We start from the raw sequence: 19,037 nt of genomic DNA on the forward strand, positions 1-19,037 counted from the left end.
AGCGACGCTTGATTTGTTCTCTCGCGTTTGTCCTTACAGGCTCCGGTAGAAACATGGCGTCTCGCTGCTAACAGTGGCTATGCAACCGCGGCCCGCGACCATGTTATTTTACATGACTTTTTGAAACACTACGAAAATGAAACAAAAACTATTATACAGCGACTAGACAATGCAGGAGCACATGATATGTATAAAAAAGTGGATTTTGGGTCATATAAACCCATAAATACTACACAGTGTCCCTTTAAGGATCACCAGGTGAAGAGCATGAGGGAATTAGGGGAGATGAGTCAAGACAGATGAGGTGACAGGAGCACGACAGGAAGACATGAACGTTTACCAAAATAAAAGGGGGTGTAAATCAAACCCAACTTTAAATATAAACTAACACAAAAACTGACAGAACAAAGCAACAGATCTGAGCCTCGTGACAACATTTTATTGGGTTTTCATCTGTGTTATGGAAAACTGTCTTAAATCTTGAATTTACATGTTGTTATTGTAAAATGTCTCAGCCTCATGAAAGATTAAAGATTAAAGATTAAAAAACGTGTTTTCCTGGTTAGTTAACTGAATGGTTATATCATGTATTAACAGTAAAGTGCAGCTTCTGGTTTATATAAGCAGAGGATTCTGTAGATGAATAAATGAACCATCAATTGTCAGCCATTTGTAAATTTCCGTGCAATTTATTTACAAAATTCTACAAAAACATGTTCTGTTTTACATATAAAACATACTTTATTTTCAACTTGTGCCAAATATATAGAACCCACCCCGACACCTGTATAAAAACAATACAAACTGAAATAAATTCACACATTTGAGTTATTATCTTACTGCTTAGTGGATGACTCAGAAATACAATATTATACTATTTACATTTCCCTTAAAAACCGTTAACATTTGCCTTTAAAAAAAAAAATCCCTTATATAGAAAAGACTGTAGCGCAGCAAAAGGACTGAGGTAGAATAAAGAGATAAAGTCTGAAAACGCTCGGCTTCTCCTTTCAAATTCTCACAGAGTCACATGGTTTAATGGTGTCATTATTAAGAGCCTTTAAATCAGGGGCCTCAAACTCAAAATGCACTGAGGGTCAGAGAACTTCTAGTCTGGTCAGGAGGGGCCGGGTCAAGAGAAAAAAGTCCAACAATTCGGGGGGAAAATGAACGGTTTAGTGATTAGAAATGAAAATGATATCTTGATAATCCATCGTGATGATGCAATTACAAATATTAAGGCCGACATCGCACATCATTTCAAAGTAAAAGTGTTTGTTTTGATAGAAACAAAACATTTATGACTCAAAATGAATCTGTAAATAACAAAAAGGGACAGAATCAAAACATGGAATTAAAAGATGAACTCAAAATACACATGTAGACAATTGTTATTAAAACACTAGACAGACTTATATATAATTAACCCTTTAAGGTACGACTCAACCATTTGGTCGACCACACTTTAAGTCACTGTATCTCATAGAAAAACACTAAATTAATGTGACTTGTTGTGAATGTTGTACTTTATGAATTATGCGAACCAGGTTTATTAAAAAGTTTTAAAAATGCTTTTGCTTTTTTCTTGGTGCCTACCTTAAAGGGTTAAATGTGGAATTTTGTTATTTCAAAAATAAGTGCAGGGCCGCAGGACACGGACTAGCGGGCCACATGTGGCCCCCGGGCCGTGAGTTTGAGACCCCTGCTCTAAATGTGTATCATTGATTTCCGTGAGGGACGATAACGATGCTAAAATACATTAACGTTATGACACCAGAGTGATGACTGGAGTGTTTTCATATAACAATAAAGAAATCCTCACTTTTCACCTCATACGTGGACATTATTGAAGACAAAGTTTGGTAAGAGTGAAGATCGAAAAGCAAGAAAACAACTACGACCTCCTGTTCTTCTTAGTTAGAGCTGGACAAAGAGAATTCAGCCACAATTCAAATCAATGTCAAAACAGTGTCATCACTGACCAACGGTTTCCTCTTAATAGTGTGAAACTGGCTTTAAAGGACATTAACATGCTCCACGTGTTCATTTCATTTATTTATATAAACTTGGTAAATTTCAAAGCCAAATGAAAGACTCTTCGAGAAGCCGAGGAAATAAAGAAATAAGGAAAACACTAAGCAACAATAAATATAACATGGAAACATGACTGCGTATTATTACAAACACTGTTCTGAGGACCGACCGACCGACACTAACACAACTCTAAGATTTACTTTCGTGGTCCAAATGTTCAGGAGCATGAAAGCAAACTGAAAATATATGTGAATTCATCTCACGCCAAACTTTTTGTTCCATTTTAAACTTCAGACGATCCATTTTAATTGTTTGGAATTCTATTTTAATTTATTGTTTGTAATCCTGGCCACGTCGATCACGGAAAAGAGATTTTAATCTCAATTTATCTGCTTAAATAAAGGTTAAATAAAGAGAGGAAGGCAATAATAAAATTAAAAGTGTTAATATATGGTACTCCATTTTTAAAACAAACAAAATATCATATATTCTGTACACGATGATTAAATACAGTGTGATCCGTATACATTCCTGTGTATGAAAAACCAACGTATATTTTAGAATAAGAACAGAATCAATGTAAACATAGAACTTTAACTCTAACACGTCCAGCACCAGCTGTTCAATGCATCCTATAAAATATAAAACATAAAATATAAAACATATACAATATTTCTGTATTCACAGATTAAGAAATATTATTATCCATATCTGGAGTGAATGACTTTTTACCGCTGTTGAAATGTGATCGTTGTGTTTGGACTGAAGACAAAGACAGAGATGAAGAGCCGTGATTTTCCAACCTGTGGACACTTGAGGTGAATCTGTGATGTCTCACTCTGTGACGTCTCACTCTGTGACGTCTCACTCTGTGACGTCTCACTCTGTGACGTCTTCACTCTCTCACTGCAAACACTCTGAAGGAGCCGCCCTCCGTGTTACTCTTACTGCAAACACAAGAGAAAGAAAACATGTGTTACAGGTTAATAAATTAATCACAAGAGTTAAAAAGCACTTTTAAAGAAGAGATTATGGGTAAATCTATAACATGTTTTCCATGTCAAAATTCCATACTTTTCCAGACTTCTTAGAGGATTTTTTTGTCAATATTAAACACCTGAATACCACTTGTTAGACGCTCATTATGTAAATAAATGGTTTTAAAATCATGAAGCCAGACCTCGGAAAACTAACATAGACCCATGACGCTGTCACTGTCGCCAATAAATGAATAAATAAATGAGAATCACATGAGAATCACAGTTAGTAACAGTAACCATGGTAACTCGACACCATACAGCCAGTTTGATTAGTTTCATATCATGTACAGTTAGACTATGTTGTGTTAGTAACTTGTTTTCATTTGTATATGTTAATATATTTCATTTTAGAAAGTGAGATAATAGTCTGGAAACAACACAAACGTTTTTCCACACTTATCCAGACCTGGAAATGTCTGATCACCACTGTAATCCTGTTGTTATGCTTCATTTTTGAATGTTTTATTTGGACTAACAACTAGTTTGTATTGTTTATTTTATTTCCCTGGTTGGCATTTCTTTATTTGCTCTTTTATATACGTCTATCTTTCCCAATTTGTTAAAAAGTTCTCAAATACAATTTAATTTGACTGTATTTTGTTTCTTAAGAAACGAAAATTCAAATTGTGAGCAGCAGAAATACCATTGTATGTTATCAAAGTGACAGTAAGCACTATATTAAACAATGTAAAAATAATAATAATGACATAATTGTTTATGTAAAAGTAATTGATAATTGTAAAACTTAAATAAAAACATGTTACTAAGTATCCATATTTTTAGTGAACATTCCAAAATGAAAAAAAAAAAGAATCATTATAAATCATGAGCTCTGGAAAGATGTAGACTCTGTGGTACTTTCATATTAAATCCCTAGGACTGTACGTTGGTGAGCTCGACAGCGTTTTAGCTTCACAGAATAATGTAATTTCAGCACAATCAGTTGACTGTGAGAGCTTTTTATTGCCGTGCACAACCATGTTTTATATTATCCCGTCCGTATATTTCTGATTCTTGTATTTGACTTTTCGTTTAAAACCCTGAGTCTCAATCAGCTGAGATCACGTCACAATATTCTCAGACTTCAGAAATCTGCGTCTCGAGCCACAGAGGATATGACGTCACCCTTCAGATGCAGCGATGAATAAAATCAACTTTAATTGTAAATATTAATTGTGCTCTTTGTAAAATATTGAAAGTTTTGCCTGAGAAAAAGCAGAACTAAAGTCCACTCAGTGACTCTGACACAGTCTGTGACTCACTGTTATAAACCTTGATTCCTCTGTAATGAGCTCATTAATGGACAAACCTTGAATCTCTGCCATGATCAATAATGATGACAGATCTCAGTGTGATCGCGATCAGATCACAGATAATTGTACGTAAAGAAAATCACTGCAGCGGCGAAAAAAAGAGCGTTTCCATCCTCGGGTAATCGGAGAGTCTGTGATGCTGCTGCACAGACTCAGCTCTTTCACCTCCTATCCTCATGCCCTGAGTGTGTGTGTGTGTGTGTGTGTGTGTGTGTGTGTGTGTGGGGGGGGGGGGGGGGTCTTGCCGCGTTTTCGTCCACTCAGCACTTTTTCACGCTCAGTTGAGAAAGCCTTCGTTAAATAAGCACAGACCTCACGTGTGTGTGTGTGTGTGTGTGTGTGTGTGTGTGTGTGGGCCGTCCACACATCAGACCACACCATTACTCTAACAACCTCACATGACAGCAGCACCGGCCACAGAAGACCTTCGATCTGCCTTTAGCTCGGTCCACACACACACACACACACAAGAACGATATGAGGAATGGTGTGTGTGTGCACGGAACCATCAGAGAACCCTATAGTGTTTAAAACAATCCTTTTTCCTGTCTCACAGATGTTAACGTCTGGATGAAGAAAAATGTTTTAAAACTGAACGAAAAGGAAACTGGAGATACACGCTTAGAATTAATGGTTCCAAAAGGGTTCTTCTACAAGGGCTGAGGTTCTACCTGGAACCATTTGCTTCTGAAAAACCCTTTCCCCAAAAAAAAGTTTTTTTCAAGGGTTCTTGGTAACACTAATGGTTCCAGTAAGAACCATTTTGATCCAGAGAACCCTTTAAAACCCCTTTACTGAATAAAGGGTTTTAAAAAACCTTTTGGAGGGTTCCAAGTAGAAAGGGTTCTCCTATGAGGACAAGCCGTAGAACCTTATATGGTTCTACTCAGCACTTTTATTTCTAAGAGTGTAGTAAGTTCACTTCAGATCCACAGGACATGTCTGTGCTCTTTGGCAGGATAAACTCTTAGCCTTTTGGAGGGTTCTACCAAGAACCCTTTTAAAACCCTTTATTCAGGAAAGGGGTTTTAAAGGGTTCTCGGGATCAAAATGGTTCTCACTGGAACCATTAGTGTTACCAAGCACCCTTGAAAAACCCTTTCTTTGGGTAAAGGGTTTTTCAGAAGCAAATGGTTCCAGGTAGAACCTCAGGCCTTGTAGAAGAACCCTTTTGGAACCCTGAAGCTGCTTTTTGTTTTAATAATCCTAAATTCTGGAACACTCTCCCTTTAGACCTAAGAATAGCAGAGTTTGTAGCCATTTTTTTAAAAAGACATTGAAAATATATCTTTTTTATTTGGCTTTTAATCGGGGTTGATTTGAAAGGTGCTCTATAAATAAAAAATAAATAAAGATTATTATTATTACAGGAGGAAAATCCTTTCTCTGGTATTTTCTGACACCTTTTTTCATTTTTAGCAAAGTCCTGATGAACGTCTTTGGCCCCAATCCTGATTTTGCTCTTTTTACCCCAGAGAATCTGCTGAAAACAGAGTCCTGCTCTGATGTTTGTCGACATAAAAAAGCTCAACAATCCTGACTGAAGTTTAGAGGAAGAAGAACAAACTCTCAGGGTCATATTCAGTGTAAACACAGTGAATCAGAGTGAATCAAATCAATGCATCGTATTAAAACATGACTGTGAAACACATCAACAACACAGTCACAGCTGAGATACATGAAGGAGCTGCTCACTGTTGTCGTGTCTGCAGCAGAAATCAGTGGTTTGGCAGTTTTACAGCGACTGAACAAATATTTAGCAGCTGTGTGAAGTTGTCACACACACACACACACACACACACACACACACACACACACACTGTGTAAACATGGTTGTTCTCTGTCCTTAAATACAGCACAAGAACAAACAGCCTGTGATTGTGATTGTGATTGTGATGAATCAGTCTCTCAAATATGAAAAGATCATTCCAGTACCTTTCAGACTGGACGCCATTTTTCAGGACGCCGACGTAGTTCTTTCTTTTGTCCAAAGGCAGAACGTCCACTAAACCTCCGTCTGGGCTGATCACGCCTGCGTGGATCGATGCTTTACAAATACTGGAGCTCTGAGACAGAAGAGAACGTAGAATTAGAAGGTTAGAGAATTTGTTATATTTTAATTTGACTGAACACACACATTAGCAAAGTGGGGATTGTCTCTCTTTGCTCTCAGTCATGACTGTAGATTAGAGTCATTCACAGACAACAGATCATCGACTCTTATCAACAGTCTGCAGTGAAATGACTCTTATGACACAGCTTATCTGTTCATTAATGTTAATATTCAGCTCAGCAGAGCAGGAAACTTAACTGTGAGAGTTTTTAGTCTGAGATCAGACGTGAGTAAACTTCTGAAAGTCACGTTTCAAACAGTCAGGACAATTCTACATCAGACAAATCCAGACAGTAATTCATAGACTTTCTATAGATAACAAGTAAGAAGTGGACTCATGTCCTCATAGACTTGTACACTCTTAGAAATAAAGAGCTAAGGTTCTTCGGCTTGTCCTCATAGGAAAGGTTCCACCTGGAACCCTTTTAAAACCCTCAGGAAATGGGTTTTAAAGGGTTCTCTGGATCAAAATGGTTCTTACTGGAACCATTAGTGTTACCAAGAACCCTTGAAAAACCCTTTCTTCTGGAAAGGGTTTTTCAGAAGCAAATGGTTCCAGGTAGAACCTCAGCCCTTTTAGAAGAACCCTTTTGGAACCCTTATTTCTAACAGTGTAAGGTTGTAAACATGTGATTTAATCTGTTGTGACAGACTGACAAACTCTGACTGAAGTTTTTGCCTAAACTCTTAGAAATAAAAGTGCTAAGTAGAACCATATAAGGTTCTTCGGCTCTTCCTCATAGGAGAACCCTTTTTGGCTCCAGGTAGAACCTTTTTTATAAAGGTTCCACCTGGAACTCTTTTGGACGGTTCCACCAAGAACCCCTTTAAAACCCTTTATTCGGGAAAGGGGTTTTAAAGGGTTCTCTGGATCAAAATGGTTCTTACTTAAGGAGGGTTCTTAACCAAGAACCCTTTCCCGTTTTTCAGAAGCAAATGGTTCTAGGTAGAACCTCAGCCCTTGTAGAAGAACCCTTTTGGAACCCTTATTTCTAAGAGAGTACTTATTCCAGGTGACTGTTCACTACAATCTGTCTTTCTGAAGAACTTCTCTGACAAACCAGAAGACGACGTCCATGTTTTTAAGTCTGTTCTTTTCTATCTGCTTTAATAGACCATGGATGCATTAGTATTATTATTATTATAATTATTATTATTAGAAGATTAGAAACAGAAGTGTGTGTTTGCATGACTCACATCTGTGTAGATGTTGTTCCCAACGACAGGAGACCAATAAGAAGGCTGAGATTTGCAGTTGGTGGGACAGAAAACTCTGAGGATGAAATGATAGAAAATGAAATTGATATTAATAGAAATACTGTTTTTTTTCCACGTGTGATCTTAATAATCTGCGCTTGAACAAAAGATAATCTGTCAGACGTCTGACGGCACCTTGGACAGTGAGAGTTGGGCTTCTTGAAGGGGCAGATCTCAGCCACCGTGGTGTAACAGTCAGCAGTGACTTCTGTTCACACAGAGAGGAAAGAAAAGGCGTAAATGTGTTGACTGATCTTCACAGAATCATGATTCAAAGAGAGAAGTTCACTCACGTTCCACTCTGGTCATCACAAAGGCATTTCCTGGTTTGTATTTACTGTAAAAGACAAAGTCAAAGTTTGTGCTCAGACAAATCCTATCGACACAGGACAGTGTGTGTGTGTGTGTGTGTGTGTGTGTGTGTGTGTGTGTGTGTGTGTGTGTGTGTGTGTGCCGATGTATAAAATCACTGCTTACCTCAGAGACTCGATGCCGTTCTTTGAGCCTCGGACAAAAAAGGGTAACTTTTCGACTCGTGTGACATCGACCAAACCTCCACTGTTGTCTGTGGCACCTAAATGAATGGCAGCGCGGCAGATGCTTGATTGCTGAAAGAATAAAAAAAAAACAAGGTGAATTTGTAAATATTTATTAAGAACAGACAGAAATCACATTCTCTGTTCTGTTGTGTGTTACTTGTGTATTTCATGTTTGTTTAATCTTAAATTCTTTGCTTATATTTTATATGTGAAATATGTGTCGGAATTGCACCGTCTGGATGACGCACTTTCATTTTGTTGTACTATGTGTAATGACAATAAAGAGATTCTGGTTCTGGTTCTGATTCTGATTCTGATTCTGATTCTGATTCTGGTTCTGATTCTGATTCTGGTTTCTGGTTCTGATTATGGTTCTGATTCTGATTCTGATTCTGATTCTGATTCTGGTTATGGTTCTGATTCTGATTCTCGTTTTGGTTTCTGGTTCTGGTTCTGGTTCTGATTCTGGTTCTGGTTCTGGTTCTGATTCTGATTCTGGTTCTGGTTCTGATTCTGATTCTGGTTCTGGTTCTGATTCTGATTCTGATTCTGATTCTGATTCTGGTTCTGATTCTGATTCTGATTTTGGTTCTGGTTCTGGTTCTGATTCTGATTCTGATTATGGTTCTGATTCTGATTCTTGTTTTGGTTTCTGGTTCTGATTCTGATTCTGGTTCTGGTTCTGGTTCTGATTCTGATTTTGGTTCTGGTTCTGGTTCTGGTTCTGATTCTGATTCTGATTCTGATTCTGATTATGGTTCTGATTCTGATTCTTGTTTTGGTTTCTGGTTCTGATTCTGGTTCTGGTTCTGATTCTGGTTCTGATTCTGATTCTTGTTCTCATTCTTGTTATGGTTCTGATCCTCGTTATGATTCTGGTTCTGGTTCTGGTTCTGATTCTGGTTCCGGTTCCGATTCCCATTCCGATTCTGATTCTGATTCTGATTCTGACTCTGACTCTGACTCTGACTCTGATTCTGATTCTGATTCTGATTCTGATTCAGGTTCTGGTTCTGGTTCTGGTTCTGATTCTTGTTCTGGTTCTGATTCTCGTTCTGATTCTGATTCTGATTCAGGTTCAGGTTCAGGTTCAGGTTCAGGTTCAGGTTCAGGTACTGGTTCTGGTTCTGGTTCTGATTCTCATTCTGATTCTCATTCTGATTCTTGTTCTGGTTCTGATTCTTGTTCTGGTTCTGATTCTTGTTCCGGTTCTGGTTCTGATTCTGATTCGGATTCTCGTTCTGGTTCTGGTTCTGGTCCAGTGTCATACTCACCACGTCATAAAAGAGAGTTCCCCAGACTCTTCCTTTCTTATTCAGACAGTTAACCGGACAGTGAAACCTGCAGCCACAACACAAGAGTGAGTTAACAGAGGAAGCAGATGACGGTGGATAATGTTCATTCCTCTAATCCGACCTGTTGCATGTTGCTCCTCTGCAGGTGTCTCTCAGTCTGGTCTCACACTTAATGCTTTGAGCTGCAAGAGATTAAAAGAAAAACAGGTTGAATTCAGAGATGCGGACAAACGAAGCGTGAGGTCATTATTCTGAAGAACTCCTGTTCTCACCTAAGAAGGTGCTGCTTGGCGTCTTCGAAGACGGCGTCTTCGGCGTGGACGGCTTAGACGCCGGTTTCTTTGGAGCAGAGGGTTTGGGTTTAGGAGGAGGTTTTGTGGTGGTGGTGGAGCGAGGAGGAAGAGGAACCTGAGGCTTCTCCACCTCGTTCATGTCCTCGGTCTCTGAGCGCTGAGACTCTGTGGAGATGGAGTTCACGTCGATCGCGGGTCTCATACGTATTTATATCTGAATAAAGAAAAACGTGTGCATGTTCTCACCTTTGTAGCACAGATTATTCCGACATCCTCCTCCGTAGCTGGGAGGGCACTGGGAGCACGGGCGGCCATGTTGGTACGGGGCCTCTCCGATCCAGTTCCCCCTGCAGAGACGAGGGCACAATGGACACGTTGACTATGGTGGAAATGAATCATCGGTGCGGCTTCACGGGGCTCATAACCTGGTAATGACTCCAGCACGCTTTGCTCCTAAAGAGTCGTTAGCCGCACACGCCTCGCCGTTCTTCAGCCTCTCACTTCCTGTCGGCCGTCGGGAAAACAAACGCTCGCTCTGCTCTTGTTTTTCTTTCCCTGTGTTTCTTTATTATTTCTCTATTCTGACTCGTGGAAGGATGTTAATGACACACAGTGTTATAGAAAACCTCAGGAACAAGAGGTTTCTTCATACAGTTCATCTACACGACCGTTCAAAAGTTTGGCCTCACCTATACAATTTCTCTGTGTTTTCCTTTAAAAGTCAGACTTTTATTCATCAAAAGAGTTTCAAAATTGATATAATATAGTCAAGATGTTGACAAGATTAGAAATAATGATTTTTGTTCCAAATAAAGCTGTTTTCAGCTGTGCTAACATCATTGCACAAGGGTTTTCTAATCATCCAATAGTCTTCTTACACTATTAGCAAACACCATGTAGCATTAGAACACTGGAAATCGGCCTCTATACACCTATGTACATATTCCATTAAAAACCAGACATTTGCTGCTAGAATAGTCGTTGACCACACTAACAATATATAGTGTATTTATGATTCATTTAATGTTAGATCCATTGAAAAAAAAGTGATTTTCCTTCAAAAGTAAGGACATTTTAAAAATATTTTTTCTCAATTTTTTTTATCAAAATGTTATTTTCTTTCTCAAAAAATGTTTTCCCAATTTTTTTCTCAAAATTAAAAAAATAACAATTTTCTTTCTCAAAAAAATTTTTCTCAAAAAAAATTTTTTCCTCAAGATTTAATTTTTTTTCTCAAAAAAAAAAAATTTCTCAAAATTTTAAAAGATCTAAATTTTTTCTCTCAAAATTTTATTTTCTTTCTCAAATTTTACATTTTTTTCTCAAAAAAAATGTTTTCTCAAAATTTGTTATATTCATTGAAAAAGGTGGTTTTCCTTCAAAAATAAGGACATTTCTAAATGAGCCCAAACTTTTGAACGGTAGCGTATAAGAAGACCGTGACACTGAGCATGTGTCAGCAGAGAGCAAAGGTGGAAGATGGAGGAAACGTGATCTTACTTTGGCGAGTAGTTGCAGACGAGGTAAACAGAGTTTTCCCACACTTCTCCCCAAACGTCCATCCTTGGACACACATGTACGGCACAGCCCACTCGGCTCGTGGTCGCCCAGACCAGCTGTAAATGAGGGAGAAAAGAACGGCCAAACGTTAGCAGTTCATCAGCTCACATTCACTTATTCCGGGGGAAGAAACTTGATTGGCAGTTGTAATTAATGGGGTTCCAGTGGAACAGCAGGGGTGTCAGGTCTGTTATTATGGCCCTCGGTCACATGCACATCATTTGTAAACCCAATTAGCATCTGTGATGCAATCACGATCGTTTTAAACATCCAATTACAAGAGGAAAAAGCTTTTTCACAGAGTTCAGCGAAGCCCTGAAAGAGTCTGAGGCCAAAGTCAAATTGCCTTGTTAAATGAAAGCTGCTACTGCTGTGGTTGTTACAGATGAACCAACACAACATGTTCCATAAATCCTCCTCAAACATGTGCTCGCTCTCCCTCCTCAGGAATGTCCATCTTTTTTCCTGCTGCAGCTTTGGAAGCAGTGAGTCAGCACATTGACTGAGTGCTGAGTGCTGCTCTGTGTCTGCTTTGTGTGAGGAGGCAGTCAGAGGGAGGATGATGATGATGATGATGATGGTGATGATGATGGTGATGCTTGTATCTGGCACTGTCCACTCTCTCTCTCTGCAGCATCCTCAGAAGAATCCAGGTCAAGCAGGGAGGGATGTCTGCTGTGGATGTCTGGAAATGACTACCACATGGTTTCAGGTTTGAGGCAGAGGTTCGAGAGGGCGAGAGGGCGGAGTCACGGCTCTTTCTGTAAACTCATCGCAGCAGAAACAAAGTAAAGTCTGGTCTCACACACTGAGACATTTGCTGTCCATGGATTTGACTTTTTTCATACAATTTTCAGGTCTTCTTTGTGCCGCCATACTCTCTTCTTCTTTTCCATCACTTACACCTAATTCTCTGTTTATTTTCATATTCTAAAAGCTAAACCATACATGATTGTCAGCCTTTTCAAACAGTGCCTGTAAATACTGTGAAACATAATCCAACGAGCATCATTTCCTTTAGTGTTTCCTAGCATCACCTGTCAGGTGAATCACAGCACGTGGAACTGTTGGTGATTTCTGTCGTGGATGTTACTTTTTCTGCCTGTGTTTGGTCGTCATCAACAGAAACGATCCCTCATCTAAAAACAGACTCTGTCAAGCAAAACTATCAGACCTGACTGAGGGAGGGTTTGTAATGTATACAGCGGCAGCACAAGGGTAAGAGTTTATCCTGCCAAAGAGCACAGACATGTCCTGTGGATCTGAAGTGAACTGACTTTATCCGGCTTGTCCTCATAGGAGAACCCTTTTTGGCTCCAGGTAGAACCTTTTTATAAAGGTTCCACCAAGAACCCTTTTAAAACCCTTTATTCAGAAAAGGGCTTTTAAAGGGTTTGGATCAAAATGGTTCTTATTGGAACCATTAGTGTTACCAAGAACCCTTGAAAACCCCTTTCTTTGGGAAAGGATTTTTCAGAAGCAAATGGTTCCAGGTAGAACCTCAGCCCTTGTAGAAGAACCCTTTTTAGAACTCTTATTTCTAAGAGTGTAGGGTTGTAACGTGTGATTTAATCTGTTGGGACAGACTGCCAGGTAGAACCTTTTTATAAAGGTTCTACCTGGAACCCTTTTTGGAGGGTTCCACCAAGAACCCTTTTAAAACCATTTATTCAGGAAAGGGGTTTTAAAGGGTTCTCTGGATCAAAATGGTTCTTGCTGGAACCATAAGTGTTACCAAGAACCCTTTCACGAATAAATGGTTTTTCAGAAGCAAATGGTTCCAGGTAGAACCTCAGCCCCTGTAGAAGAACCCTTTTGGAACTCTTATTTCTAAGAGTGTAGGGTTGTAACATGTGATGTAATCTGATGGGACAGACTGCCAGGAACCCTTTTTGGAGGGTTCCACCAAGAACCCTTTTAAAACCATTTATTCAGGAAAGGGGTTTTAAAGGGTTCTCTGGATCAAAATGGTTCTTGCTGGAACCATAAGTGTTACCAAGAACCCTTTCACGAATAAATGGTTTTTCAGAAGCAAATGGTTCCAGGTAGAACCTCAGCCCTTGTAGAAGAACCCTTATTTCTAAGAGTGTACAGCTTTAAATTCCAAAGAGTCTTTTCACTGTGTTCGTCATTCTCGTCATGACACGATGCCTGCTTACCCACAATGCAACCTGGCGACTAAAGCCTTAATTGGAACAGTCTCATGAATCTATTTTTGTCCAGTTTGTCCTAAACTCTTACCTGAGTATAGTGTGTGCACATGGGCCCAGAGCAGCGTTCCGGACACCAGGGGTTGCACTCGTGGGGATAAGGATAAGTGTAGTCTTTCACCTCATCGTACCAGGCCTGGACGTGGTAGGCAGGAGAGCGGTATCTACACACACACACACACACACACACACACACACACAGTAGGCTCAGTCACACATCATCCAGGTACCAGGCAGCAAACATGGAGGGAAATATCTGTTTCCAGGTGCTTCAGCCTGACTTGGCTTCAGCTCTTTGGGTCAACAACGTCGTTTTAAACGTGCTTTATAAATAACTTGGACTGGACTTAAAGAGTCTGAAAGTGAGCCGACACACACACACACACACAGAGAACATCAGTGTGTTCTGCTGCAGAACAGAGGGAATTTAACAAAGAGTAAGAGAAAAGAAAGAAAGAATCAAAGCAAATCTAAACACAGAGCTCACAAATCGGCTGGAGATGTTGTTATAAACATGGCTTTTTATGGTACTGAAAAGTGCTGAAGAGAGGAGGAGAGGAAAGGTTTGTTGGCACAGGAAGAAAAGAAGGAGAAGGAGAAGGAGAGAGGGAGGAGAAAGAGGAGAAAGACTGTGAGAATCAGAGCAGATTCCTGGAAAGACACCTGCTGTGACACATAAACCCATTTTGTTTTTAACCCTCGAACACTATCGCTCAAATTAACAATTTAATAATAAATACACCCAATAAAAAGTACTTGTCATCAAAATATATCAAAACATGACAAATATGAGTAGTGTTCTTTTATTTTAAACTGTGTCATGTCTAACAAAGTGAAAGAAAAGCATCATGACGGGGCAAATATAAAAATGCTCCAAAATGACTGGAAAATTAGGAATTTGGGAACAAAAAATTTCTAAAAAAAATAATAATAATAATAAAGATGAAAACTTGGTTTGCATGAAAATCACATAAATGTATTTGCTCGGGTGAAAACCACCCGAGCAATGGTGTTCTAGGGTTAAAGGTTGAACCTTTGTTCATATGGTCTGGGTTTACCCTGGTGTCAGAGACTTTTGGAGTACGGTGTCCAGTAAGATGTCTATAATACTGGATCGTTGTTGTGCTTCTGACTACAGTGAGCAATGGCGTCCGAGAGAGAAAGACTGTTGTTGTTGAATCAAAGTACTGTCGCTCTAGTTGTATCAGGGTACAAGTACTGTACATTTTTCAGAAAAGGTTTCAAGTTTTAATGGAGGAGGAAACTGCAGCGAGAGCAGAGAGAGATGTGAAAGAGTTCTTTTATGGTATGTGAAGGATGCTGTAGTTTACATGATGGGGGGGGAGGGGGGGGGGGGGCAGAGGAGACCTCACACAGGTATTATGCAGTGTGTGTGTGTGTGTGTGTGTTCTTGTACTTGCGGCATACTGAGGACCAGTGAAATCACTTCCTAAAGTTGTAAACATGCTATACACTGTTTTTAACAGAGCTCCTCAATTCGGTACAAAAACTTGGTGTTTCACACCCTTTATGCTCTGGGGCTCCACCTGTAGATATTTTTATGTTACTGCACCCAGTAGTTCTTTATAGATGTCATTCATGAAGTAGATATTTGTAATTGTGTTGATTTATAAAGTGGAAATGCTGGTCCTCAGTACAAGTGTGTGTGCATGTTCGTTCATGTACTTGCGGCAAACTGAGGACCATTGAGGGTTTTTAACCAACAAAGTGAGGTCATTATTACGAAGTGGGGACATTTTGCCCGGTCTTCACTTTGTTTTCATTGAAATCACTTCCTAAGGTTGTAAACATGCTATACTGTGTTTATAACAGAGCTAAAAACCCTGGTGTTTCACACCCTTTTTGCTCTGGGGCTCCACCTGCAGATATTTTATGGTACTGCACCCAGTAGTTCTTTATAGATGTCATTCATGAAGTAGATATTTGTAATTGTGTTGATTTATAGAGTAGAAATGCTGGTTCTCAGTATGCAGCAGGTACAATTGTGTGTGTGTGTGTGCGTGCGTGTGTCCTCGTTCTTATACTTGCAGCATACTGAGGACCATTGAGGGTTTTTAACCAACAAAGTAAGGACATTTTTACGAAGTGGGGACATTTTGCCCAGTCTTCACTTTGTTTTCATTGAAATCACTTCCTTGGGTTGTAAACATGTTATACTCTGTTTTTAACAGAGGTCCTCAATTTGGTAAAAAAACCTGGTGTTTCACACCCTTTTTGCTCTGGGGCTCCACCTGCACATATGTTATGGTACTGCACCCAGTAGTTCTTTATAGATGTCGTTAATGAAGTAGATATTTGTAATTGTGTTGATTTATAAAGTGGAAATGCTGGTTCTCAGTATGCAGCAAGTACAAGAGTGTGTGTGTGTGTGTGTGTGTGTGTGTGTGTGTGTGTGCAGCTCACCTGCCCCAGTGAACCCCCAGGTTTTGTCCAATAGACATGAGCAGGTCCTGAGGTCCATGGTCCCACTGACACTGCTCTGACCAGTGAGTGGCTGAGCGCTCCAGCTCATCATCCCACACCTGCACACATTAAGAAACAAAAAGAAAAAGGTTGAGTGAGCAGCCGTCACCTGCTGAGCGGTCCCTGTATCATCTACTACATCGTGTTCTGACTCAGTGGATCGTTAAACCACAGCCGGATCGAGGCCTCGGCCACTTCCTTCCTTCCTTCCATGTTCAACATTAACCTTCGACGGTGTCACTGGAGTGGAGCAGCTGGCGCCTGGACGTCATCCACTACAAATCTGCAGCAATCACAGCTGAGTTATACACATTTCCTGAGTGGGTTTCTGTCTTTACAGTGGTGAAGAGGAGGAGGAGGAGGAGGATAGAGGAGAAGACACCTGACTCTCTCTGCTACAGCACAGTTCCTCAGTAACTTTCCAGCCTTTTGGTGGTCACTAAAACATGTGCACACAGACACCAGTGTAACCCCAAACACCCCGACACACACACACACACACACACACACACACACACACACACGCTCCTGTTCAGTGGAATCTCAGTAAATCTACAGACACTTTCTTTCCTCCAGGACTGGAACCACACTTCAGACTCACACTGGTCACCTTTGCTTCTTTACTTTACTTTATGGACTCTGTGGTTTTTCAATAACCTCCTGTGTCTCAACAATAATCCCTGTAACATTGATGTGTGTGTGTGTTTCAGGTAGAACAGACTCAGCATTATTATCCTCCTCCTTATTAAAGGGCAGCAGCAGCAGCAGCACAGCAGACTGGCAGCCGCTCGCCACCATGACTGCATATTTCCAGCAGAGAGAAAAGGCGGCTTTTATTAGAGCCGTTCCAAGTTTTCGAGGAACAATAAAACCTTAAAAAACCTTAATTGCCGCCGTCGTGTCAGAGCTCAGTGCTGCTGACGCGGTGGAAGGTAAAGTTAAAACAAATGAGGTCAAACAACTAAGAATAACCAGAGAAACAGAACAGGTGAGTGGGGACAGGTCCTCACCATGTACTCCATGTTTGAGGCAGTGGGGTAGACGCCTCCTCTCAGCTTGTTGTGCAGCTGCAGGATCTCATCGCGGTCTGACCAGCGAATGGCTCGTCGGGTCCTGTTGCTGCTGCTGCTGCTGCTGATGCTGATGTTGCTGCTGCTGCTGCTTTCTGCTTCCTCCTGGTAGCGGCTCAGCAGCTGCCTCAGCTCCTTGGAGTCGGGCAGGACGAGGGACGCAGAGTCCATGACGCGGAGCAGCAAGACGGAGACGACCAGGAGCCAGGACATGGCAGCGAGGCTCATTCTGTGTGTGTGTGTGTGTGTGTGCGTGCTTGTGTGTGTGTGTGTGTGTGTTCCTCCTCGAAGCCCGAGACACAACCTGCTGAGAGGAAATATTTAATGAGTGTTTCCCCACAGCGTGAGTCAACAGAGTGCAGTAACACTGAGAGAGTTTCTGTAAGAGACAAACTTACACGACGTTATCAGGTTCATTCACGTGTAAAAACATCATCAAACATCAGCTGCTGTCACTGCCTCGCTGTCGTTTTTGTATTAAAATACTTGTGTATACATTAATAAACAGTTTATATATCTCTATAGTGCAGTGAATGTTTGCGTCATAAAGACGAATTCTGACTCTTTCAGGGGAACTTTAATCAACCCTCACTGTCTGTCAAACTCTCTGTAAACATCACAGAACAACAACAGTGCAGTTGTGACACATGATCCAGGATCAATCAATATTCCGTGTCTGACCTCTGACCTCTGAACTCTGACTGCACAGAAACATGCAGCAGCGACAAAAACACCAAAGAAAGACTAAAACAAAGCCAAATATCACAGCGTTGCTTCTTATCCTTGAATCCTTTCACCTCTCTCTCTCTCACTCTGGCTGAAGTTCTGGCTCCGGTTCTGTGTCAACACGCTGAACCAGCTCTGCTGTGGCACCGTGAGCCAGCGGGCAGCACATGATGCACCACACCCTGCTGAACACCCCCCTCCACCCCCTAACCCACCACCACCTCCACCCTTCTTTCACACTGAGCCTCCAGCAGCTTCATGTGTCTGGGCTCTTTCTCTCATGTCTCTCATGAATGTTATACCTGAGTGACAGACGGAGGCAGGAGTGTTGGACACACGTCTGTGACCTCATCTCCACCCCGACATGAAGAGGTCAACACAGTATATTTATATACATCATCATCATAATAACAACAGGCCTTATTTCTAGCATGTTTACATTTAAATAATTGACTAAGTTAAAGAGAAGAGACTCAACAAGTGGCATGAAGTTAAATATCTCTGATCTGTTTGGAGCCTAAAGTAAAATAACCCAGAACATGTAAAAAAAAATAAGACATATTTGCAAAGAAACGTGTTTTCAGAGTAATTATATCTCACCTATATCGTCTCCTGGTGTTAATATGTCTTCTTCTTCTTGCTCTGGATCACAGTGGATTATTCCCTAGTGTGAGGAGGACCAGACTTCTGCTGCTGCTGCTGCTGCTGAGTGTTGGCGCTGATCCTGGAGCTCATAAGAACTGTGCGGCTCCTGTGCGGCTCACAGAGCCTTATATAGAGAAGGAGACCCCTCATGAGCAGAGGAAAAAATGACCGTCTGCCTCCTCCTCACTCCCACACCCGCCAGTCAGCCTCCCTGAAGAAGGATATGTTCTTGGCAAAGAGCGCGCGGCGTGCGCGGTGTGCGCGCAACGACGCGCAACGGCGCGCGGCGTCAGAGGGAAGAAGAGTGCGTAAATCAGCGCGCGCTGTCAGAGCGACATCAGCATCTGTGAATCACGTATTTCCCAGACATCATCGTCACACACACACACACACACACACACACACACACACACACACACACACACACACACACACACACACCGCATTGACTAAATCAT

At 40.8% G+C, this 19,037-nt stretch overlaps 1 protein-coding gene across 5 annotated transcripts; it reads right to left on the reverse strand.

Moving 5' to 3' along the window:
* Positions 1–665: 665 nt before the first annotated feature.
* On the reverse strand, positions 666–18,670 carry crispld2 (cysteine-rich secretory protein LCCL domain containing 2). 5 transcript variants are annotated; one of them, XM_083891065.1, is made up of 15 exons: positions 18,535–18,670; positions 17,149–17,512; positions 16,079–16,197; positions 13,686–13,818; positions 11,385–11,500; positions 10,131–10,231; positions 9,864–10,049; positions 9,713–9,773; positions 9,571–9,637; positions 8,235–8,365; positions 8,051–8,094; positions 7,893–7,965; positions 7,698–7,773; positions 6,323–6,453; positions 666–2,981 (listed from the first exon to the last, which is right to left on the reverse strand). In XM_083891065.1, exons 2-15 carry the CDS (start codon positions 17,434–17,436, stop codon positions 2,930–2,932), a joined length of 1,578 nt encoding a protein of 525 aa, XP_083747191.1. In that variant the 5' UTR covers positions 17,437–17,512; positions 18,535–18,670; the 3' UTR covers positions 666–2,929. The 5 variants fall into 5 exon arrangements, with proteins under 5 accessions (XP_083747191.1, XP_083747190.1, XP_083747189.1 ...); XM_083891064.1 differs by having other exon boundaries at positions 18,237–18,650; XM_083891063.1 differs by having other exon boundaries at positions 17,149–17,515; positions 18,237–18,650.
* Positions 18,671–19,037: the final 367 nt, after the last annotated feature.

Source organism: Microchirus variegatus (genome assembly GCF_963457635.1).
Source record: "Microchirus variegatus genome assembly, chromosome: 6".
In the NCBI taxonomy this organism is placed as follows: Eukaryota; Metazoa; Chordata; class Actinopteri; order Pleuronectiformes; family Soleidae; genus Microchirus; species Microchirus variegatus.